At 45.0% G+C, this 25,291-nt stretch overlaps 1 protein-coding gene and 1 long non-coding RNA gene across 4 annotated transcripts in view; one reads left to right on the forward strand and one right to left on the reverse strand.

Moving 5' to 3' along the window:
* LOC310697730 overlaps positions 1-25,291 on the forward strand; it is a 434,827-nt gene that overhangs the window by 353,834 nt on the left and 55,702 nt on the right. The window lies entirely within an intron of this gene.
* LOC310697669 (fragile X messenger ribonucleoprotein 1-like) overlaps positions 1-25,291 on the reverse strand; it is a 212,274-nt gene that overhangs the window by 28,111 nt on the left and 158,872 nt on the right. For all 3 annotated transcript variants that reach the window (XM_083484347.1, XM_083484348.1, XM_083484349.1), the window contains one exon: positions 21,142-21,337. In XM_083484347.1, the coding sequence (XP_083340473.1) occupies positions 21,142-21,337 (196 nt within the window). The remainder of the gene's footprint in view (positions 1-21,141; positions 21,338-25,291) is intronic.

Below are 25,291 nucleotides of genomic sequence, written 5' to 3' on the forward strand. Positions count from 1 at the left end.
TTTGTACCCCACAGGCACGATCTACATAGCTGATTTATTTTTTGGAAGTAACATTTGGGAATATGTATTGGTAATCCCCTAAGGGTGTATAAAAGCTTTGGAACCACATTCATTTTGAGTACATTAACCTTTCCCCAAAGGGAGAGGTTTAGAGGTCCCCACCTTTCAATATCAAAAGAAATCTCATTTATAATTTGATTCAAATTTAATTTTACAATTTGGTCTATATCATTATACCCAAGTATTTAATAAAGTCTTTGCACATCTGAAATTGATGGTTTCTATACAATGTAGCCCTTGGCCCAATTGGTAAAATCTCTGATTTTGTCCAATTTATAGAATATCCCGATATTCTGCCAAAGGTTTTTATTTTCTCCATAGTTTTTGGAATTGTATCTTCTGGTTTTGAAATAAATAAAAGGCTATCATCTGCAAATAATACAATTTTGTAATTATCTTTGTTGTGTTTTACACCCTTGATATGCTCATCCTGAATTATTGCTCTTGTTAATGGTTCCAGGCAGAGATTAAATAATAACAGAGAAAGAGGACATCCTTGTCTCATTCCTTGATTTAAACTAATCAAATTCGAAATACTTCCATTTGTAACAATCCGTGACGTTGGGTTTTTACAAAACATTTTAATCCAATTACAGTATTCTATAAGAAACCAAATTTACGTAACACAAACCCTACGCATTCTTTATATATTCTGTCAAAAGCCTTTTTTGCATCTAATGACAATATCATAAACACCTGTTCATCTTTGTTTAAATTTATCAAATCTATTGTTAATCTGATGTTATCTGTAGCTTGTCTTGTTTTTATAAAACCTGTTTGAGTAAAGTTTTGAACAACTTTCTGTAATTTTGCCGCCAAATTCATTATTGATATCTACTGATGAGGTTGCTGCGATGTTATTTTCATTTCTTATTAAGGGTATTATTTGGTTCGCTTTCTTTTGTTTTAGATGATTAGCTAGAATTTTTGTCAGTCTTTCTCCCTGTTCCCAATATATTTGTCTTAGACTTAGGAGGCTGAACTCAATTTTTTGAGCTAGTATATTATTCAGTTCTAATGTTGGTTGTTGTATTCTTTCATATGTAATCTTAGATGGGTTATTTGCCATATCACCCCATAGTGTTTTTCAAGAAATTTTTAGATTATTTTCTTTTAATTTTTGCAGCTTGGCTTTGTTGGCAGAGAAGGGTTTTTTCTTCCCTCTGATGTAAGCTTTATATCCTTCCCATTCCATCAGTCTTGATGTTGAAGATTTGGAGTTATTTTTAAAATATATTTGTGTTTCTTGGGTTATATATTGAATCAAGTTTTTTTCATTTAATAATGCTATATTAAGATACCGTCTCCTCATACCTTCCTGGGTTTTAGATAAATTATATTCCACCTGCGATACATTGACGATATTTTTATCATCTGGACACATGGTCAACAGACCCTGGACACCTTTCACCAGAAATTTAATGATTTTCACCCCACAATCAACCTTACAATGAATCAATCTATGCAAGAAATACATTTTTTGGACACTACTATAAAAATACAGGATGGGCGCATAGACACCACCTTATACCGCAAACCAACTGACCGACAAACATATCTACATGCCTCCAGCTACCATCCCAAACATACCAAACAGTCCATTGTATACAGCCAGGCACTACGTTACAGCCGCATCTGTTCCAACTCTACAGACAGAGATTCTCACCTAAGAGATCTACAGCAAACCTTCTCAGAACTAAAATACCCAGCAGATGAAGTTAGACAACAGATCAACAGAGCCAGACTGATACCCAGAGAGAACTTGCTGCAAGACAGACCCAAAAAAGAAAATAACAGAACACCTCTAGTCATCACATACAGCTCCCAAGTTAAAACAGTACAACGCATCATCAGAGATCTACAACCTCTCCTGGACAATGACAGTTCTCTTTCTCAAGCTCTGGGAGGAAGACCTTTCATTGCCTACAGACAGCCACCCAATCTTAAACAACTCCTAACCCACAATAATACCACAACCAGACTTAACACAGACACTGGCACCAGAGCCTGCAATAAACCCAGATGCCAACTTTGCTGCCACATACACCCGGACAACACCATTACTGGCCCCAACAACATCACACATACCATCTCGGGACTATTTAACTGCTCATCGTCTAACATTGTGTATGCCATCAAATGCCAACAGTGTCCTTCAGCTCTCTATATTGGACAAACAGGCCAAACCTTACGCCAAAGAATAAACGGACATAAATCTGACATCAAGAATCACAAAACAGAGAAACCAGTAGGAGAACACTTCAATCTCCCAGGACATTCTATACAAGATCTCAAAGTAGCTGTTTTACTACAAAGGAATTTCAGAAACAGACTGGAAAGAGAAGCTGCTGAATTACAACTCATTACCAAACTTAAAACAATGGAAAAACCTGGGCTGAACAAAGACATTGGATTCTTATCTCACTATACATGACTATACCATTTCTCACCTTCTCACCCTTTGCCTTTTCCTGTAAGACCTATTACAGTCGTTAAGAGTCGTCAACAGGCTCTCCCAGCTATCTGCCTATCTCCCATTCCCACCACCCTTCTGAGTAACACCCCTCCCCACCTTCTCACTATATAGAAGGATCTGGCAACTTCTGTTTCAGTGTATCTGAAGAAGTGTGCATGCACACGAAAGCTCATACCAAGAACTAACTTAGTTGGTCTTTAAGGTGCTACTGGAAGGAATTTTTTTATATTCCAGTATTACTGCTGAGTGATCAGCTATAATGGGAATATCAATGTCACATCGACTAGTAAAGGGATGTAATGATGCTGATGTTAGAAAAAAGTCAATTCTAGGCTGGGTTTTATAAATTTCTGCAAAATATGTATATGATTTTTCCTTAGGATGATGTAGTCTCCATGAATCCACTAAATTCCATTGTATCATATACCGTATTTTTCGCACCGTAGGACGCAGTTTTTCCGTCTTAAAAACTAAGGGGAAAAGTCTGTGTGTCCTATGGAGCGAATGCAGGGGAGAAGGCAAGCAGGAAAAGCCCCCAAGAGCCACACACAAGCTTCGCGCGGCTCTTGCGGGCTTTTCCCCAGGAAGGAGAAGGGACTGACGCGGCCAGACAGTCCCTTCTCCCTCCTCTAGAAAAGCCTTGCACAATCTCTCCAGTCGTGGGAGGCTGCGCAAGGCTAAAGAGGAAGCCCGGGCAGTGAGCACGATCCATCCCGCTTGCTGCCCGGGCTTCCTCGTTTCCCTAGCACGCCTCTCCAGCCGCAGGAGGCTGCACAAGGCTAAAGAAGCCAACTTTTAAAAAATCTCTCTATCTCTACCTCTTTTTCTTTTTTCGTCCTTTCTCCACCCCCTTATTTTCCTCTGGATCAGTGTTTTTATCTAGATCAATGTTTTAGTTTGGAGGGGGGGAATATTATAAAAAAGGAAACTTTGCAGCTTTTATTTTAGTATACAATAAAAACAACACACAAGAGAAGGAACTAGCATAGAAGAAGAAGAGAAAAGGGAAAGAGGGAGGATACAAAGCCATTTACCAGAGGTAGATCTTAACCCTTGCCTCACCTGGGAGCTTCTCTGGACAGGAATTCCCTCGGCTTAAGTGGGGTGAGGGAAGAGTGGCAGGTAGGGGGGTACCTACCTAGACAGTGAAGCCACATGTCTCTCCAATGAAAATTGGGAGTGAGCATTGTGTGAAGTGGCTGTGGATCTCTTGACGCAGAAGTGTAGGACTGTATAGAGTTGGGAGGGCCATCCGAGGGTCATCTAGCCCAGCCCCCTCACAATGTAGGAATCACAGCTAAAGAACGCCAGGCAGATGGTCCCCCAACCACTGCTTAAAAGCCTCCAGTGGTGGAGACCCCCAACAACTTCTGAGGTCACATAATTGCAGGGTTGGAAGGGAACCCCAGGAGTCATCTAGTCCAGCCCCGGTGGACAGCGGGCACGATCCATCCCGTTGTGCAAGGCTAAAGATGCTGCTCAAGGCTAAAGAGGAAGCGTGCAGCCTGTCTGTTGCTCTTTGGGGCTGGGGGGGAATAATATTTTTTCTATTGCTATTTCTGTCCCTTCTGTTTTAATTACAATTATTAAGCATAGACCATCTTCCTCTCTTATTATATCTTGTATTTCATAAGGCCAGCCTTTCCTAAATAAAATTGTGACTCCCCTGGCATTTTCGTCTAAGTTTGTTGAAAGAACTACTTTTACCCATTGACTTTTCAAAGTTTGAGCCCCTTGTTCTGTCAAATGTGTTTCCTGTAATAGACCTATATCAGCCTTTAATGACTGGAGGTATTTGAGTGTTAGGATTTGTTTTTCCTTTTCCTTTAACCCCTTGACATTCATACTTATAATTCTCATTATGGCTTTAATCTGTAAGCTTTCCTGTCCTCTATTTTATCTTCAGCAAAATTGTTTGGAAGGCCTAATATAAACCAAATATACTAAAAATTATTAGTGCTCCAACCTGAGTCATATATTAACCGTGCTTATATTTAACATATGGATTACTAAATATATGAATAATTATCATTCTTACATATCTAAGTATATATAAGGCAAACTCTACCCGTTACGTTTATATGAACACTGAAATTAACTTTAAGTATTCTCAATCAAATAATTATTATTTGAAAATTTTCAAAGAAGGAAGTAGAGAGAAAGGTGGAAAGTAGTTCTATCAACAGTAAAAAGGATTCTGAAAGGGTAGGCTCAAATATATACCAACAGCCAACAATTATTAATATAATATCAGCACTAACAGTAAGAAAAGAAAAAGAAAACTACTTAATACACTCAACAATAAAAAAGATAAAGAACAAAAAAGAACAAAAAAAGGGGAAAAAACCAAATGCACGACTTCCGCTCTGTAGGAAACGCAAACATTCACCCCTTTGAGCTCCTAGGTTCACATATATATAATAGTCAGGAGCTTTTAACTTGGCACATGAAGGAGCACTTTATATACATAAGAAAACAACAGATATTACTTAGTTTGATACTTATTAAATGACAAATCAATATCTCCACGGACTTTCAGCTTTTATAGTGATATTTATTGTACCACCACCATTATTAAATTGCTAATATATCTGGAGTTTCATAGCTCTATACCAAGGAAACTTTGTTCAGGGGGTGAATCAACATGAGTCAGTGGTTCTACATGCAGGAAAGTCAAGTTGAAAGAGAGCTTCAAAATGGAGGGTGGCTGCCCCGCCCTGTTCCAAGTCAAGTAAGAGAGGAGGGGGGAAAGCCCCCTTACACTTCACCTTGGCTCTTTATTCACATTTATTGCTTGTAAATAGGATATCACATTGTCATGATTTTGAAAGCGGCGCAGTTTGTTTATCTTTAGGCAGAAAGTAGCAGGGAATATTGTGAACTGCTGTATTTTTAATTCCCTTTCTAGCTTACGAGCAGGGGCAAATAGTCGTCTCTTTTCTGCCACCACTGGAGCATAGTCTGGGAAAATAGAAATTTTATTTCCCCTCCATTCAAGGGGTTTAGCATTTCATTTTCACCGGAAATTTTTAAGGATATCATCTCACACCCTTAGCGCAAAAATTGAATTATGTTATAAATGTTTCCCCTCTTGCTTTCTTGGTTTTCAATGGGAAACTTTTAACACCATTTATCTCCATCCTTAAATCCAGTTGTTGTAGCTCCAACAGTTCCGTTAAACAGTTCACAGTATATTCAATTGCCTGAATTCCTTCAGATAGATGGTTTTTAAAACCTATAAGTTTAAGGTTGTTCCTTCTAAGTTCAGATTCCAATTGGAGTAAGCATTTGTCGGTCTGGTTCTGAGCTGCAAATGAAATTTTCTCCAAGACATTAACGTGCTGTTCAATTGTATCCATACGCGATGTTAAGACTTGTAAATCAATTCTCATTTGTGAAGTGTACTGTTTAATTGCTGAAATTTCTGTCTTAAGCGCCCCTATGTCTTCTTTAAGAGACCTTAATAGATGAATCATCTCCTGCGTCTCCGACATTTTTATTTGGTTTTCCTGCTCCAGTTCCAATGCTCTGTTAGAACTGATGCATCTCGCTTCATTTGTTTTGAGACCGTATTATTATTTGACTTGGACTTCTAGCCCTCCGCAAGCCCGCAGCATCTTTTTGAAATTTGATACTCCCCAGCTGGTAAAGTGCTGATAAGCTCGGATAAAGTTTTCCTTAAGTTCCCTCCAAAACCTTCCCCCAGTCCATGAATCATTAAATAGGTTTTAATCAACTTTAATTTATGCTTCTCCTTGCACTCTTGCCACGCAGCTTCTCAGCATGTCTGCTCACGCCTCCATCTCAAAAGCGGAAGTCACCACCTCAAGCAGTCATGATAGGGTGCCTGCCAGTGTGCTAGGTGGACAGTACACCAGCCAGACAGCCAAGCTCTCCTCGTTGCCCCACACCAGGCCAGCATATTCAATGCCAGAGATCGATGGCGCTGGCAGAGCCCTGAAAAAACCATCTTCCCGGATTAATGCCACCCCTCCCCCCCCAGACCCCCAGTCCGTGATTGGTGAAGGACGGAGAAACCAAGGGGCGCCAACTCATGCAAGGCGATTGTTTTGCCTTTGCGAACCCAGTTCTCCATCACACAAGCCAGGTCAGCCCCCTGCGAGGTAAAAAAGTCTTGCAGGGTGGCGGTTTTATTGCCTATAGACCTGACATTGCACAGCACCAATGACGGAGGAAGGTAATCTCTGCTCACCCTACCTATGTCCCTCGGGATGGGGCGCAGATTGCAAGGGGTTCGAGCATCTTTATATCTCAAACCCCTTTGCCTATAATATCTGCTCCCACCACCATACCTCCCTCCCCCCTTGATGGTGGTGATCCCAAGCCCCATGCTGGCCTCCCTTGTAAAGGAATGATATCCATTTAATGCAGCCTTTCTCAACCTGTGGGTCCCCATATGTTGTTGAACTACAACTCCCATCACCCCTAGCTAGCAAGGCCAGAGCTCAGGGATGATGGGAGTTGTAGTCCAACAACATCTGGGGACCCACAGGTTGAGAACCACTGATTTAATGGTATATCATCCCTGGTCCTGGTCTCCTGAATCAAAAGGGTGTGGTGTTGAGATAAAAAGTCAGTGAAACAAGTATCCCGGATAGATGCAGCCCATCCAGCTACATTCCAAATTTGGAGAGTGGCTTTATGCTGTCTGTTGGCTGTCAGTCCCTCTTTCCCTCATGGGGTGGTTGGGGGGCTGTTAGTTCTTTCTGTCCCTTTGGAAGTATTAGAGGGGCATGTGCTGCAAAGTGAGGATCGTTGGCTAGCAAAGAGCCAGCTTCCTGATCAGGGACCTCATTTGTCCTGTTTTGCCAGAGGTGCAGTGGGGAGAGATTATAAGAGATTGCAAATTGAAGGCCAAAACATAATTTTGTTTAAGGAAATTCTTTCCCCCCTTTGTAAAAAACAAATGAATTATAAAGTATTAACTGATGCTTTAAGAAGGAATGACATATGGTATAGATGGGAGTTCCCAGAAGGATTCACATTTACATATAAGGAGAAAAAACATAGAATTAGAAATCCAATTGAAACTGGTAATTTTTGGGAGAAAATACAGTAAGGAATTGGGAGGAAGGGAAACACTGCCAGAAGGAGCAGTAGGAGGACAGAAAACAGACGTAACAGATAATAGTACAGAAGAAGAGGAAGGGAGTAAAAAGAAAAGAAAAAAGGTACGGTAAACGGGAAAAGACAAGACTTTAAAACTAACAATGGCAGATTTGAGGATATTAAGCTGGAATGTAAATAATAATAATAATAATAATAATAATAATAATAATAATAATAATAATAATAATAATAATAAATTTTATTTATATCCCACCCTCCCCAGCCGAAGCCGGGCTCAGGGCGGCTAACAACAATAAAACAGTATAAAAGTATAACATAAACAACACTCTAAAATCATTCATTGTAAAATTAATTAATTCAGGCCACTGGCAACCATTGGGCCAGAGCTCCGCGAAGATTGCCGAGGGAGGGAGTCAGGCTGTGCCCTGGCCAAAGGCCTGGTGGAAAAGCTCTGTCTTGCAGGCCCTGCGGAAAGATGTCAAGTCCCGCAGGGCCCTGGTCTCTTGTGACAGAGTGTTCCACCAGATCGGAGCCACAGCCGAAAAAGCCCTGGCTCTAGTTGAGGCCAGCCTAACTTCTCTGTGGCCTGGGACCTTCAAGATGTTTTTATTTGAAGACCGTAGGTTTCTCTGTGGGGCATACCAGGAGAGGCGGTCCCGTAGGTACGAGGGTCCTAGGCCGTATAGGGCTTTAAAGGTTAAAACCAGCACCTTAAATCTGATCCTGTACTCCACCGGGAGCCAGTGCAGCTGGTGTAGCACCGGGTGAATGTGATCTCGCAGCGAAGACCTCGTAAGGAGTCTCGCTGCAGCATTCTGCACCCGCTGGAGTTTCTGGGTCAGTCTCAAGGGCAGCCCCACGTAGAGCGATGTCAGGGGTTCAGAGACAGAGGCACAGGTGAGGGAGGAGACGGAGAGCGACGAGGAAGAATCCCAGGACAGTGAGGAAGAGGATCCTCAGGAGGGGGCGCCCCTATTCAGGACAAGGGGGGTCACAGGGGGGACCTGCCAGGAGCAGGGAAGCAGCAGGGAAACCCCGAGCGGGAGTGGAAGATCGGGGCCGGCTTCCCAGCAGGAACGAAGGGAAGAGAGGGGAGTTCCCAGTGTGACACACGGAGCGGAGCAGGAAAGAGACAGGGGAAGGAGATCGGGGCAGGACGTCCTGCCGGAAGAGGCGGAGAGTAGTACAGGGAGTAGTGTAAGTGTCAAAAGGAAGGTCAGGGGTAGCGAACGCGTGCCAAGTTCAAATGTGGAGGCGCGCGGAAATGGAGAAAGCCCGGAGGAGGAGCCTAGCCCCAAAGCACGAAGGAGGGGGGAACAGGCATCTGAGGAATCCGCTTCAGGAGAGAGCAGGAGGGAAGGAACCCAGGGGGGCAGAAAGACCCTGCGGAAAAGGAAAGACAGGAAGAGGTGGTCTAGCACAAGCCTCTTAAGTTGGTGTAGAGGAGGAACCGACTCAGAGGGGACTTCAAATGTCTGACGTTAGAGACGCGGGGCTGCGCGCCTCGGTTGTGGAATCAATAATGAACTGCAATAAACATCCTTGTATATAAGAAGAGCTTGGCGTTGGTCTTTTGTGAGCTGAGACCTGAGGCAGCCCCTGACAGTAAGTCCCCTCCAAAACTACGCAAAATTTTTTTTTGCAAAGCCATGAGTATGGAGCAGCAGATAGCTGAGCTACGCAACGCAGTCTCCCGGCTTACCACTGAGGTAGTGGTCTCCCAGAAGAAGGGGGAAGAGGCGGAAAAGCGGTGCCAAGATCTGCAAGCCAGGTGGGATCATGCATGCCAAGTGGGGTTCCCGGGGACCAAAGCTGCTGGAGTAGCACTGGGCAGAAGAGGGGGCAACTTGGTAGCCCACTTCGATGGGAACCTGCAGCAATACCCCAGTTTTAAAGCAAACGTAGGATATGCGTTGCATTTGCTTCGCGACGACTTTAAAGATGAGGAAGAGAAAGTGGGTTTCATTGTGTCCCACTTGCATGGGGAAGCGAGGGCTTGGCTGCGCAATCTGTGGCGCGAGGATTGCCCTGCTCGAAGGGACTCTGATGAATTTATCAAATGCATGGACGCTTGCTTCCAGTCTAGCGTGGATGTGGATGTAGCACGCCAGCAGATCCATGGTTTAAGGCAAGGCAAGGCTTCAGTACGTCAGTACCATGCTCGCTTTTTCGCCTTGCTGAATGTGCTGCAATGGGAGAAGGATTCTCTGGCTGTCAGAGACTTATTTTGGGAGGGGCTATCTGGCCCTGTGAAGGACGAGCTGGCTAGGGGGGACAGACCTAAAACCCTGGCAGACGTGGTGCAGCGAGCGCTTGCCATTGGAGTGCGCCAGGAAGAACGCCCTTGGCGCAATGAGGGGGGTAGCCAGCTTCACGCACCGTCTAGAGTGCCTCCTTTGTTTCCCAGAGATCCAGGACGTCAGCGTCTCTCCCCTCAGCTGCAGCCAGGGGAGGAGCCTATGGAACTGGGGAGTGCTAAGGCTCAGTCAGTGGCCGGAGCCCCAGCGTCCGGTACAGTCAAGAAGAAGCCTCCTAGAGGGAACAGGAAGTGTTACATCTGTGACTGTGCAACGCACATGGCGAAAGAGTGTCCCCAGAGGCTCCGGCAGCACACTGCAGCCTTGGCAACAGTAACTGCAGCAGCACAGCATGAAGAGCAATTTCAGGGAAACGAGAATGCCTGGCTGGAATCAGCAATGTTGGGGCACAGCCAGGCGAGTCAGTAGAGCAGTCCCCAGCGCTTTTGCAGCCTACAGACCCCCTGCCACCCAAACCTGTAGTGCAGCTCACTGCAACCCTCCAGCTACCTAATGGACGCACCCTGGAGGTCCCCATCACAATTGACAGTGGGAGCAACGCAGACTTCGTGGGGGTGCAGTTCGTCAAGCAGCATCGCATAGAGCTTCTGCCAGCCACGCTGCCATTGAACGTCGTCACAGTGGATGGCAGGAAGCTGCTGGGGGGGCAAGTGGTACAACAGACGCCGCCCATGGTGATGCAGATTGGCAATCACCGAGAAGTCATCAGTTTCAACGTCACCCGCCTGTCAGACACGCCTATAGTGTTAGGCATGAGTTGGCTGGATAGGCACAGCCCGACCATGGCGTGGTACCAGCGGCAGCTCACCTTCGGCTCGTCCTATTGCGCGCAGCATTGCATCCAAACCGGTCAGGAGGAGGAGGGCCCAGAGGAGGGGCAGCAGCTACGTCTCAGCATGGCGCAAGCAGTACCCCTCAAGTACAAGGGGTTTTTGGAGGTTTTCTGCGAAAAGGAGGCTGACCAGTTGCCACCTCACCGGCCCTACAATTGCGCTATTGACCTCTTGCCAGGGACAACGCTGCCGCCTGTGAAGCTGTATTCCATGTCCGAGGAGGAGCTGCAGGAGCTCAGGGAGTTCATAGATCACAACCTGCAGCGGGGATTCATCCGAGAATCGAAGGCTGTAGGGGGCAGTCCTGTGTTTTTTGTGAAGAAGAAGGACACGCCCCAAAAGAGGCTGATCGTAGACTTCAGATTCATAAACTCGAAGACAAAGCCCGCGGCCTTTCCCATGCCCAAGATTGACGACCTGCTCGCGACGGTGCGGAAAGGGAAGATATTCACCAAGTTGGATCTCCGCGGAGCTTACAATCTCATACGCGTGCGAGAGGGTGATGAGTGGAAGACGGCCATGTTCACGCCGTTGGGCACCTACGAATACAGAGTTATGCCGTTTGGTCTCCAAAATGGCTCCCACTTTTTCCAAGCTTTTATGCATCACGTGCTAGCGGGACTCCTCTACAAGAAGTGCGTATGTTTCCTCGACGACATTCTGATCTTCTCAGAATCGCCGGAGGCTCACGAGAGCGACGTGAAGGAGGTCCTGCAGAGGCTACGGGAGCACAGGCTCTACGCCAAGCTGGAGAAGTGCCAATTCGACGTGACGGAGGTGGATTTTCTGGGCTATAGGCTGTCCGACAGGGGACTAGCCATGGACAGCGCCAAGGTCCGCGCAGTGTTGGACTGGAAGAGCCCGCGAAATCGGAAAGAGGTCCAGAGGTTCGTCGGCTTCGCCAACTTTTACCGCAAGTTCATCAGGGGTTTCGCCAAGGAGACGGCAGCTATCACGGACACTCTCAGCTCCAAGAAGAAGAAGTTCACCTGGACGGACCAAGCGGAGCAGTCCTTCAGGAGACTTAAGAGTCTCTTCGCGTCCGAAGAACAGCTGCTACACGTGAATCCTGGCAGGCCCATGAGGGTTGAGACTGACGCATCTGACAGAGCGGTGGGGGCCGTCCTCTTACAGGAAGACCCGCAGGGAAACTGGAGGCCCTGTGCTTTCTACTCCCGGAAGCTCAGCAAGTCGGAGCAGAACTACACCATTTGGGACAGGGAGTTGCTGGCCATCCACGCAGCTTTCAAGGCGTGGAGGCACTTTCTCATCGGAGCCAAGCACACCGTGCAGGTCCGCACGGACCACAAGAACCTAGAGTACTGGCGCACGGCGAAGCTACAGAGCCAGAGGCACATACGCTGGGCGGAGTTCTTTGCAGATTTCGATTTCAGGATAGAGTACATCCCAGGCGACAACAATGTCATAGCAGATGCGCTCTCCAGGAAACCGCAGTATCTCGAGGCAGCGACACCGGTGGCAGCCAAGCACATTTTTGCACCGCAGGCGTGGGCGTGCGCTTCAGCCGCCGTGGACCTGGAGGCGGTGCGTCGCGCGTTGCAGGCGGATCCGTTCGCACAGTCCAAGATGGAAGAGGTGCGGAGGGGCACAGCGAAGGACGACGAGTTCCAGATACGCGACGGCCTGCTGACCCGTAAAGGTGCTCTCTACGTTCCGGGAGACGATCTCCGCGCGAAGGTTCTGCAGCAGTTGCACGACGCACCCAGCGCTGGCCACTTCGGCAAGGAAAAGACGACGGAATTAGTGGCCAGAGACTTTTGGTGGCCCCAGATGCGAGGGGAGGTCGCGGAGTACGTCGCCAGGTGTGACACGTGCCAAAGGTCCAAGCCAGTGCACCAGAAGCCAGCGGGACTGCTGGAACCGCTGGAAACGCCACTGCAACCGTGGGAGAGGGTGGCGCTGGACTTTGTCACTGATCTGCCCAGTTCGCGAGGCAAGACGGCGGTGCTTGTGGTTGTAGACCTGTTCACCAAGATGGCGCATTTCATTCCTTGCGCGAAGGTGGCGACAGCGGAGCAGACAGCCAAACTGTTCATCGACCACGTGTTCAAGGTGCATGGGTTGCCACGGTCCATTCTGTCCGACAGGGGGCGCCAGTTTGTGTCCAGCTTCTGGCAGAAGCTCCTAGGGATTCTGCACGTCAAAATCAACCTGTCGTCGGCGAGACATCCGCAGACCAACGGCCAAGCAGAGAGGGTCAACGCGATCCTGCAGCAGTACCTGAGATGTTACGCCAATCAGCGACCCGCGGCTTGGGTGGATTACCTGCCGATGGCTGAGTTTGCCTACAACAACACGAAGCACGCGTCGACGGGGGTGACGCCGTTCTTCGCTAACAATGGAAGGCATCCCAGAACCTTCCCGGGGCTCGTAACGACGGAGGAGGGGGCGCCACAGGAAGCCGATCATTTCGCAGCAGAATTGCAAGAGGTGCACGACGAGCTACGGAGACATTTAGAGCTAGCTAAACAAGCCTATAAGGTGCAGGCGGACAAACACAGGAGGGAGGGGGAAGACATCCAGGTGGGAGACTGGGTATGGTTAGCGGCCCAAGCGGTGCCGGCCAAGTCGTTAGCTAAAAAGAAGCTAGGACACAGGCAACTAGGGCCGTACCAAGTTGAGGCCAGGATCAATCCCGTAGCGTTTCGATTGGCCCTCCCCGAGGGTTCCAGAATGCACCCGGTCTTTCATAGGTCGGTGCTCACCCCCTACAAGGCCCCACACAGATTTCAGGAGGCAGGGACGGCACCAGAACCAAGCAGGGAGTCGCCCAAGAGGGGGAGGTCACCTAAGGACGAACCAGTCAACGAGGTCACAGAGATTCTGGACTCGAGATGGGGGGAAGAGGGAGTAGAATATTTTCTCGCCAGGGAGGGCGCCCCGGCCAGCACCAACAGTTGGGTGCCGGACTACGCTTTGGACGAACCCCTCCTCAAGGACGAGTTCCATGCCCTTTTCCCACACAGGCCCATGCCAGCACAGTTTTTCGACGATTGGCTTTTTACGCCCACACTTTCCGCCAGCACCTTCCAAGGGTTCTCCTCCGCAGAGGAGACGACGCCAGAGTCGAGCCCTCCAAGGGGATCGTGTTCGGGGGTGGACACCGACCCTTCTTACTGGTGGGACGACCAACCAGAAGAGGACTGGCGCATGAGGTGGCGGGTGGGTCCTTGGCAAGCAGACCCCACCCAGGCAACAGGGGGAGGGGAGGACGTGAACATGTTGGGAGAGGACAATGGGTTCGAGTACACAAACAATGAACTGGAAGCAGAGGAGATCGACGTCGACGACCTGTGTCCGGCAGCGACCTCCGCAACGACGGAGCCCCCGGAACCTGCGCCCGAGCAGCGGGAGGGGGGAAGGGGGGGCTTCGAGGGGGGATGGATGTCAGGGGTTCAGAGACAGAGGCACAGGTGAGGGAGGAGACGGAGAGCGACGAGGAAGAATCCCAGGACAGTGAGGAAGAGGATCCTCAGGAGGGGGCGCCCCTAGTCAGGACAAGGGGGGTCACAGGGGGGACCTGCCAGGAGCAGGGAAGCAGCAGGGAAACCCCGAGCGGGAGTGGAAGATCGGGGCCGGCTTCCCAGCAGGAACGAAGGGAAGAGAGGGGAGTTCCCAGTGTGACACACGGAGCGGAGCAGGAAAGAGACAGGGGAAGGAGATCGGGGCAGGACGTCCTGCCGGAAGAGGCGGAGAGTAGTACAGGGAGTAGTGTAAGTGTCAAAAGGAAGGTCAGGGGTAGCGAACGCGTGCCAAGTTCAAATGTGGAGGCGCGCGGAAATGGAGAAAGCCCGGAGGAGGAGCCTAGCCCCAAAGCACGAAGGAGGGGGGAACAGGCATCTGAGGAATCCGCTTCAGGAGAGAGCAGGAGGGAAGGAACCCAGGGGGGCAGAAAGACCCTGCGGAAAAGGAAAGACAGGAAGAGGTGGTCTAGCACAAGCCTCTTAAGTTGGTGTAGAGGAGGAACCGACTCAGAGGGGACTTCAAATGTCTGACGTTAGAGACGCGGGGCTGCGCGCCTCGGTTGTGGAATCAATAATGAACTGCAATAAACATCCTTGTATATAAGAAGAGCTTGGCGTTGGTCTTTTGTGAGCTGAGACCTGAGGCAGCCCCTGACAAGCGAGTTACAATAATCCAATCTGGAGGTGACCGTCGCGTGGATCACAGTGGCTAGGTCAGGGCGAGAGAGGTAAGGAGCCAACTGCTTAGCTTGGCGGAGATGGAAAAATGCCGCCTTTGTTATAGCTGCAATCTGCGCCTCCATGGAAAGGGAGGCGTCGAAGATTACACCCAAACTCTTAACAGACGGTGCTGGCACTAATTGCGCCCCCGCAAGAGATGGGAGTTGCCCCCCCATCCCATATCGCCCCGTCCTAGCCACAGGACCTCTGTCTTTGAAGGATTTAGCTTCAACCGGCTCCCACGTAACCATCCAGCCACAGCTTCCAAACATCTGGTCAGTGTGTCTGGGGCCAAGTCAGGATGGCCATCCATCAACAGATAGAGTTGGGTGTCATCGGCATACTGATGGCAACCCAGCCCAAAACTCCGAACAAGCTGGGAGAGGGGGCGCATAAAGATGTTGAAAAGCATCGGGGACTGTATCACACCCTGAGGTACTCCACACACCAAGGAGTGGCGCGATGACAATTCCCCCCCAAGCGCCACTCTCTGTCCCCGAGAGAATGGATTGAACAATAAAATAAAAAGGAATAAAACTGAACATGTAATATTAAAACAAAATTTAGACATAGTTTGCCAGAAACACGTGGCAAAAAACCATAGGAAAATATTGATAAATAAAAAGATGGGAATGGAATTTATAACTTCAGACAAAACAAAAAAGAGAAGAGTTGTGTTTTATATTATGTCAAAATTACAGCCATAATTTTTATTTAAATATGAAGAAGGAAGGGTGATAGCTGTGAAATTATACCACAAGGTGAAAAGATAATCATAGTTAGAATATATGTGCCAAATTAAATCAGATTTTTTTAAAAAACTTCGGAACTAACCTATTGGAATATGCATATCAAAAATGATAGTAATGGGAGATTTGTGGACTGGTCTCTCTGGATATGGATAGAACAATAAGGAAAACTCAGACAAAAGAGGGGAAATTGCCATTAACTTTTTTTAATATGGTAGAAAATTTAAATCTGATTGATATTTGGAGATTTAAGCATCAGTTAGAGAATACACTTTCTATTCAGAAGTACGTCAGTCTAGTGAATCAACTTGGCATGGGTCTCAAAAGAAATAACTTTAATGGCAAAAAGGTCGAAAGACAAGCAAGAATTCTCTTGGATCATAATTCAATAATTTTAGAAATAAAAAGAGAAAGGAATACACCATTTATATGGAGACTAAATGAAGACTTGCTAGATAACCAAGAAATAGTGGAAAAGACAAAAAGCAACATTAAAAGATTATTTTGAATTAAATTGCAATAAAGGCACAAATATGAGAATAGTGTGGGGTGCTAGTAAAGCAGTAATTAGAGGTTTCTTTATAAACCAAAATGCATATCAAAGGAAGATTAGGAAACAGAGGAAAAAGGAATTTTTTAAATGAATTAATTAAAAAGGAAAACGAGTTAGTAAGTAAACCTAAGAAAGAAACAACAAAACAAGCAATTAAAATTTTACAAACTTAATATTCATTGATAATAAATCAGGAAGTAGAATGGAAAATAAAGAGAATGAGACAAAGAACTTTTGAACAGGCTAATAAGCCAGGAAAGCTCTTAGCCTGGCAATTGAATAAAAGGAAAGCGAATAATTTAATAAATAAAATAAAAGTGAAAGATAAAATAATTGATGATCTGAGAGATATTAGAAGGCAATTTACCAAATACTTCTCAGACCTATACTGAGCTGAACCAGAAGATAAAATAGAAATTGAAAGATATATAAGACAAAATAAATTGCCAAAAAAATTAAATGCACCAATTGATATAACAGAAGTTTCAAGTGCTATAAAACAAGCAAAGATAGGAAAAACACCAGGCCCAGATGGACTAACAGCAAAATATTATTAAAAAATTATTTAATTCAACCATTACAAAATGTAATTAATGAAACATTAAAAGTAGGGGAAATACCAAAGACTTGGAAAAAGGCTTTTATCACTCTAATTCCAAAACAAGAGACAGATAAAATGGAACTTAAAAATTATAGACCAATCTCATTATTAAACAGTGATTACAAATTGTATTCAAATTTATTAGCTAATAGAATGAAAAATATATTGTTAGAAACAATACATCAAGATCAAACAGGATTTCTATCAGGAAGACATATGAAAGAAAATATAAGAAATGTAATAGATATTATTGAATATTTGGAAGTAAGAAATGAAAAACAGGCAGCAATGATGTGCTAGGAAGCTAGCCTTCAGCTCGACAACACAGGGAGCGTAGTTAAGTAGAGAGGATGATTATTGACCAAGTACACAGATAACGCTGGACGGCATTAACCCAGCTGCTGCCCTCATGAATTATGATGACTCTTCTGCCGAGTTCCTCCCCTTCCACCAACTTAAATGGACCTTCTGACACTTACGTTTCTGCTTCCGCCTCCTATCACACACCCTTCCCCCAACGATGTCTCCGTGGGCTCATTGGATCCCCTCCAACTTCTTCCTGAGAAGACAGTCAATCTTCTCTTCCTCACCTTTTCCCTCCCCTTGAGGGACCTGGTGGAGATCTGGCTCGTTTGAGATAGTTCCCTTGGCAACCTGCATTCCTAAACCCTATCTCTTCCTGCCTACATCTTCCACTGAAAGCTGGCTGGGCTGGTTCATTCATGACATGATGTTTGTAGATGTGGAAAAAGCATTTGATAACATTTCCTGGACCTTTATGTTAAAGGTCTTTGAAGAAATGAATTTTGGAGAAACATACAAAAGAGGAATAGAAGCCATATATTCAGAGCAACAAGTGAGACTAATAATAATGTAATAGCAGAAGAATGTAAAATTACAAAATGAACAAGACAGAGATGTCCTTTGTCCCCTTTATTGTTTATTTTAGTCCTAGAGGTGCTGGTGAGAGATATAAGAGCAGATAATGACATTAAAGGAATAACGGTAGGAAATAAGTCATACAAATTAAAGGCATTTGCAGATGATTTAGTGATCATGATATAAGACCCGATTAGTTCATTAATAAAAGTATTAAAAAAAATATAAAAATATGGACAACAGGCTTAAAATTACATAAAAATAAAACAAAGCTCCTAGTAAAAAATATGCCAGAACAAGATAAAAAAAGAGGTACAGCAGGTGACAGAAATATATATATATATATATATATATATATATATATATATATATATATAGTGAAATATTTGGGAATATGGTTAACAGCAAAAAATATAGACATATTTAAAGACAATTATGAAAAAATATGGAAAGAAATAAAAAGAAAATTTGAAATTTGGGGGAGAATGAATCTATCTTTATTGGGAAGGATAGCGGCGATTAAGATGAATGTATTGCCAAAAATGTTATTTTTATTTCAATCAATCGCGGTGATAAGTAATATGAATTGCTTTAAGGATTGGCAGAGAGACATTTCAAGATTTATCTGGAGAAGCAAGAAGCCAAGAATAAAATATAAGTTATTAACAGATCTTAAAGAAAGAGGAGGCTTCTCGCTATCAGATATAAAACTATACAATGAAGCCTCTTGTTTGTGCTGGATACGGGATTGGATAACATTGAATAATGTAGATTTACTAGATTAAGAAGGACATGACAATAGATTTGTATGGCATGCATATCTGTGGTATCAGAAGGCCAAGGTACATAGAAGCTTCCAGAATCATATAATAAGAAAGGTGATCTTTAAAGTTCAGGAAAAATATAAAGATCTACTAGAACAGGGATGTCCAACAGGTCAATCACGATCTACTGGTAGATCCCCGCAAGGTTTTGGTAGATTGCAGTCAATCTCTGGCTCCCTTTCCTTAGCGTCGGTAAAACTGACTCCTGCCCCACCCCCTCACCCCTCCCTCCATTGTTGTTTTATCTCTGGAAGGGAAGACGGAGCTTTATCTGTGTTGCTGTTTTCATCCACAGCGATCTTTTTGTGAGTGAAAAATTTAAAAATGATAAAAAGAAAGGATTTGCATATGGAATCTCAAAATTTCAGAGAGAAATAATAGAAAGTGATTATAAATTATTATCAAAAATGTATAATATATTGTTGGAATGGGAGACAAAGGATGAAGAGGTCAAATGTGTAATGATAAAACAGCCATAATATACAGATGACAGACTGGGAAAGATTATGGAGAAATGATATAAAATTCACGGCATGTACGGGACTTAAGGAGAACTATTTGAAAATGATGTATAGATGGTATTTAACACAGGCTAAACTATCAAAAATGTACAAAACAAAAGATAATAAGTGTTGGAAGTGTAAAAAGGTAGAAGGTACATTTTACCATATGTGGTAGCAATGTAAAGTCATAAAAAGCTTTTGGGAAATGATTTATAATGAATTGAAAAAAATGTTTAAAATAACCTTTGGTAAAAAACCGGAAGCGTTTTTAATAGGTATAATTGGAACAGATATACTGAAAGAATATAAAAGTTTATTTAGGTATGCAACAACAGCCGCACGGACATTGATAGCCCAACAATGAAAAGAAGAAGGAGTCCCAACTAAAGAAGATTGGCAACATAAATTAATGGAATATGCTGAAACGGCCAAATTAACTGGAAGACTAAGAAATCAAGAGGACGGCAAATATTTAAAAAAAATGGGAAAATGTTTGTTGCATATTTACAAAAGCATTGTAAAGAAGTTAACACAACAGCAGAGTTTTAAAAAACACTTGTAATATTAAGGACAATGTTTGAAACTGGAAATATTTAAAAGGTAAGAAAACTCTGGACATGTATAACATAAAATAACACAAAAGAACTGGGGGAGGGAATGGAGGGAAGTCAAGGGATCAGAGGAATCCCAAAATATGAATTTAATATGGTATGAAAACGTCTTATTTTCTATTTTTCTTTTAATCACGGTTTTAATAATTATAAAATAATTATTATAATTATTTATTAATGAACTAATCGGGTCTTATATCATGATCACTAAATCATCTGCAAATGCCTTTAATAATTGTAAAATAATTATTAAAAAAGAAACTATGTTTTACTAATGGTGCTTCCACCAGGAGTTTCTTAAGCAAATGCAAAAGAATGCATAGAATGCATAAAAGAAAGGCAACTATGCCCTGTCAATGACTAAGGCTGAAGCCTCATGAAACCCCAAAGAAGAGAAACCTAAAGATCCCTGAACCTTGTACCACCACATGTCAAATCCATTGGTAGAACTCCAGATGAAGTGTGACTCCATCAATGATCAAGCGGGAGAACACAAAGTTCCCCACTGCCCTCCATAGTCATATTTTCTCTGTTGACTGCTGGTTCCAAGGACTTAAGAGTATCCTGGTTGGCGGTCCCTGCCACCTCCACCAGCAAGCACGATCATGTTCTGGCTAACTGGGCATTTCTCTCTATCTCCCTCTCTGTTCTCTACTCAGTTTTTCTTCAAAAATTTTTTCTAAGTAAAGATCTTCTCAGAATAAGATGACAGAAAGGAGCTCTGTCACCTGAACCTGCAAGGCAGGAAGGAAACTGGAGAAGTAGCCCTCCCACTGTGAGGTAAGAACAGCTCTAATTTGCATATTCCTGCCCAGTGGAGTGACCAGGAGGAACAACCCATCCAAGGATCCCCTCCTCCCTGCAGGAAAATGGCTTGTTAAGACTACTTCAAGTGGCTTTCATCTGGTAAGCATGTGTAGACAGAACTATGTTCATAACAATTTGTAGGTATTGACCAATACATTTCACCTGACAATATCACAATTTTAGGTTAAGATAAAAGCTAGTTTTGGTGTGTTTGTAGTTGGTTACACAGCAACAAATGAGAATTCTGCCAACCAAGTATGGATAATGGAAGAGGTAATCTCTTTTCAAGTAATCCCACTCTTCTTACTGGATGAGAAACTAGTGTATTTGAACTTGAAACATTACTTTCAACTCAAAAGGAATACTGTATGTTAGTAACGCTACCATGATTATAACTTTACAGAAGTTTAGTCTGTATCGTATTTCACTGACTTGGTGGATAACTAAATTAACCTGGCAACTAACAGAGTAGGTATCACAGTTATTATTTACAAAATACACATTTGTTTAAATCTCTGCAGCTCATTCACATTTTTAGACATGCTTAACCTCATTTACTGTTTGCTTTACAAGAATTCCAGAAATTAGCAAATCAGAGTTGAGAGAAGTTGGAACATTCCAAGTGACCTACCAGAAGCATAACCTGGTCCACGCCTCCCATGTCCTCTGTTTCTGTAGGGTTGGCTACCTTTTCCAAGACCTGGGCCATCATCAATCATGTATCCCTTTTCTTTGTCTGTGCGGTTTTGTGGTGGTCTAGAAGTGGCCCCAATCTGTCGAAGCTGTTCATCTATTTGCAGTCTCTCCAAACGTAGTTGATCCACTTCCTATACACAGAGAAATGAGTTACAGGAAGTTGTTGCCATTTTGACCAATCTCATTAAATGACTTAGTAAGGTAGGTATCTTTTTATATATGATTTTATTATGACTTTTCATAATACATTACAATAAAATACAAAATCTGAACAAAAAGAGAAAGAAAAAGAATAATGCACAGTCCAGCACTTCCGGTCTGCTACGTGAAGGAACCTGCAGCTCGGTGAGTTCGCTCCAGGTGAAATTGAGCTGTCACAGGTGTGGGAGGGGGGAAGCATGGGCTCCATGAGTCCCCCGAAACCCTGGAGTGTAATCGGGGCTCTACACAACCCAGCGGACCCCAACAGGGCAGGAGAGCTCTGGAAGGAATCGTGAGAAGGTTGAAAGGTGATGCAGGGGAACCACATTCCCTCTGGGGCAGAAAGTCTCAAAGCAGACTAAGCAGCAGCAGAATCCCTTTCAAAAACAACCCTGCTCAAAGGGAAAGGGGGAAAACTGGGGATAAAAGAGTGGTGGAACTAGAGGAAAATTTAGAAGGAGACTTATCTGAACTGTTAACAAGCTACATGGAGAGCAGCTGCTCATGAGTAACTGGAGTAACTTAAAATCTACTTGCCAATCCGGTGGACGGAGTGGGGGGGGGAAAGCCTACAAATTGCAAATTTTAAAATTGGGGTGAGGGGGAAATGACCTGTAAAACTAGACAAGGTGGAGGAAAGATTGGAAAACTGAAATATTGTGGGGGGAATAGAACTATGTGCCTGTGTGAGTGTGAGCAGACAACAAAAGAGTGCAAGTGCAAGTTGCAAACCCCCCATTAAAAAGGGGGGAGTCCTCATCTTTAACCCCCATCCAGAAAAAACACACTCGCTATTTTGAAGTGCTTTTTGGACAAAGGACAGAGGATAGTAATCCTGAAAGAGATTCCCACCAGACTGTTAAATAAGAGGTAGAATTATAAACTTTTGACGGAAGCATTAAAAATGAATGCAATCCCATATAGGTGGTAATTTCCAGAAGGACTGATTTTCACTTATAAAGTAAAACAGTATAGAATTACAGAATTTGTTAAGGCAGAAGAATTCTTGAGAAGATATAGGAAGGCCTTGGGAGAGGCAGATGATGAACCAGAATGGGAATAGGCAGGAAATAGAAATAAGAAATGAATTAAAACTTCTAATGAAATGTAAATGGTTTAAATGTGAAGTCAAAAATAAATAAAATTGCAAACTACTTATTAAAGCAGAAGTTAGATGTAATATGTTTACAAAGTAGACGTTCTGACAAGTGGAGAAGAGGCAGACAAGACAGAAGAAGGAGGGGAATTACTAAGAGAGTGGGGAGAAGCAGTTAGCAACAGGAATTTGACCTTTAGACACAGAAAGACAGGGAGACGCAGAGCACAGACAATCCACTGGCAAGCTCTGAGGATGACACAGAAGGAGAATTAGGAAGGGTAGAATCACCCCAAACTCGTAGGCTCACGAGAATGGCTGAGAAGCGCGGGACTGGGAAAAAGCGGAAGTGGGGTTTTTCGTGTTGAGGGAAAGGAAAGAGGAGGAGTTTAGTCCCGGCAACTCAATCATCCAGTGAGGGCTGAAATAGCTAAGCTCCAACCAGGCTTGTTTATGGACTAATGAATCTGAAGTAATTTACTGCCGAGTCATGTCGTGTGTGGGAGAAACACTGAGTCTAAAAAGGAAGATAAAGATAAAGGGACCCCTGACCATTAGGTCCAGTCATGGCCGACTCTGGGGTTGCGGCGCTCATCTCACTTTATTGGCCGAGGGAGCCAGCATACAACTTCCGGGTCATGTGGCTAGTATGACTAAGCCGCTTCTGGCGAACCAGAGCAGCGCATGGAAACGCCGTTTACCTTCCCGCCGGAGCGGTACCTATTTATCTACTTGCACTTCGATGTGCTTTCAAACTGCTAGGTTGGCAGGAGCAGGGACTGAGCAACGGGAGCTCACCCCGTCGCGAGGATCTGAACCGCCGACCTTCTGATCGGCAAGTGCTAGGCTCTGTGGTTTAACCCACAGTGCCACCTGCGTCCCTTCCAAAAAGGTAGACTACTAATAAATAAAGCATTAGAAAATGAGTTCATTGCCTTGGAAAATGTTAAAAAGCAAGGGGTGGCGATATACGTCAATCCCAAATTGGAACCCAAATTTATAACGAAGGATGGCGAAGGAACAATATTGGTGTTAGAGATAACAGTGGATGGGGAGAAAATCCTCTTAGTGGGAATTTATGCACCAAATGAAAGCAAACTGGACTTCTATTTAAAAAAATAGAAGAGAAACTGTTTAAGATATACAACGGCAAACTAATCATAATGGGAGACATCAATGGGATGATTTCACCAGAACAAGATAAAACGGGCAAGCAAGGCCTAACTAAAGAGGGGAAATTGCTAAAGATCTTCTTTGAAATGATCCAATTACCGTATTTTTCGCCCCATAAGACGCACCGGCCCATAAGACGCACCTAGATTTTAGGGGGGGAAATAAAGGGAAAAAATTTTATTCCCCCCCCAGGTGCGCTGCGCTACACCAGGAGCTTGGGGCGTGCTGAGGTCAGCGCGCCCCAAGCTTCTGCATGCCGGCAAGCAGTCCGCTGCTGCCCCAAGCCTTGCGCACCCGGCGGGACCTCCTGCCGGGTGTGGGAGGCTTGGGGCGGCAGCGGACTGCTTGCCGGCATACAGAAGCTTGGGGCGCGCTGAGCTCAGCACGCCCCAAGCTTCTAGGTGCGCGCAAGCAGTCCGCTGCCGCCCCAAGCCTTGCGCACCCGGCGGGACCTCCTGCCGGGTGCGGGAGGCTTGGGGCGGCAGCGGACTGCTTGCCGGCATGCAGAAGCTTGGGGCGCGCTGAGCTCAGCACGCCCCAAGCTTCTAGGTGCGCGCAAGCAGTCCGCTGCCGCCCCAAGCCTTGCGCACCCGGCGGGACCTCCTGCCGGGTGCGCGAGGCTTGCAGACACTCGCACGAAGCAGGGGGAGCCCTCCAGAGGGCTCCCCGTGCTTCGGGCGACAGGCTGCCGCCCCAAGCCTCGCGCACCAGGTGGGACCTCCTGCCGGGCGCGCGAGGCTTGCAGGCATTCGCCCCATAAGACGCACCCCGATTTCCCCTTCATTTTTGGAGGGGAAAAAGTGCGTCTTATGGGGCGAAAAATACGGTAATGGACTTAATAGATGGGTGGAGATATAAGAACCCTACAAAGCATGATGTTACAGATCAAAAAGGTAAAGGTACCCCAGCCCATACGGGCCAGTCGTGTCCGACGCTAGGGTTGTGCGCCCATCTCACTTAAGAGGCCGGGGGCCAGCGCTGTCCGGAGACACTTCTGGGTCACGTGGCCAGCGTGACGAAGCTGCTCTGGCGAGCCAGCACCAGCGCAGCACACGGAAACGCAAGTTTACCTTCCCGCTATAAAGCGGTACCTATTTATCTACTTGCACTTAAGGGTGCTTTCGAACTGCTAGGTGGGCAGGAGCTGGGACCGAAAGATGGGAGCTCACCCCGCCGCGGGGATTTGAACCACCGACCATACGATTGGCAAGCCCACAGTTTTACCCACAGCGCCACCCGCGTCCCTGCGATGTTACAGATTATTCTCATCCAAAAAAGGTCCATACAGGAAAAGATATTATTTGGCTGTCTAAAGAACTTATAATTAGAATTTAAAAATACAGAAAATCTTCCAAGAACCCTATCTGACCATAATCCAATTAAAATGACATTAAAAGGTGAAGGGGAGACACTGTATAGGTGGAAATTAAATGAGAACCTTCTAAGGAAGGAAGAAGTAATTCGGAAAGAATCTGAAATACTAAAAGAGTATTTTGAGCTCAATTTAAATAATGAAATTAACAAAGGAACAGTATAGGACATTAGTAAAGCGGTAGTAAGGGGGTTCTTTATCCAACAGAATGTATATTATAGGAAGAAAAGAGAGGAAGAGAAA

This window comes from Podarcis liolepis (genome assembly GCF_965112155.1).
Source record: "Podarcis liolepis genome assembly, chromosome: W".
Lineage (NCBI taxonomy): Eukaryota > Metazoa > Chordata > Lepidosauria > Squamata > Lacertidae > Podarcis > Podarcis liolepis.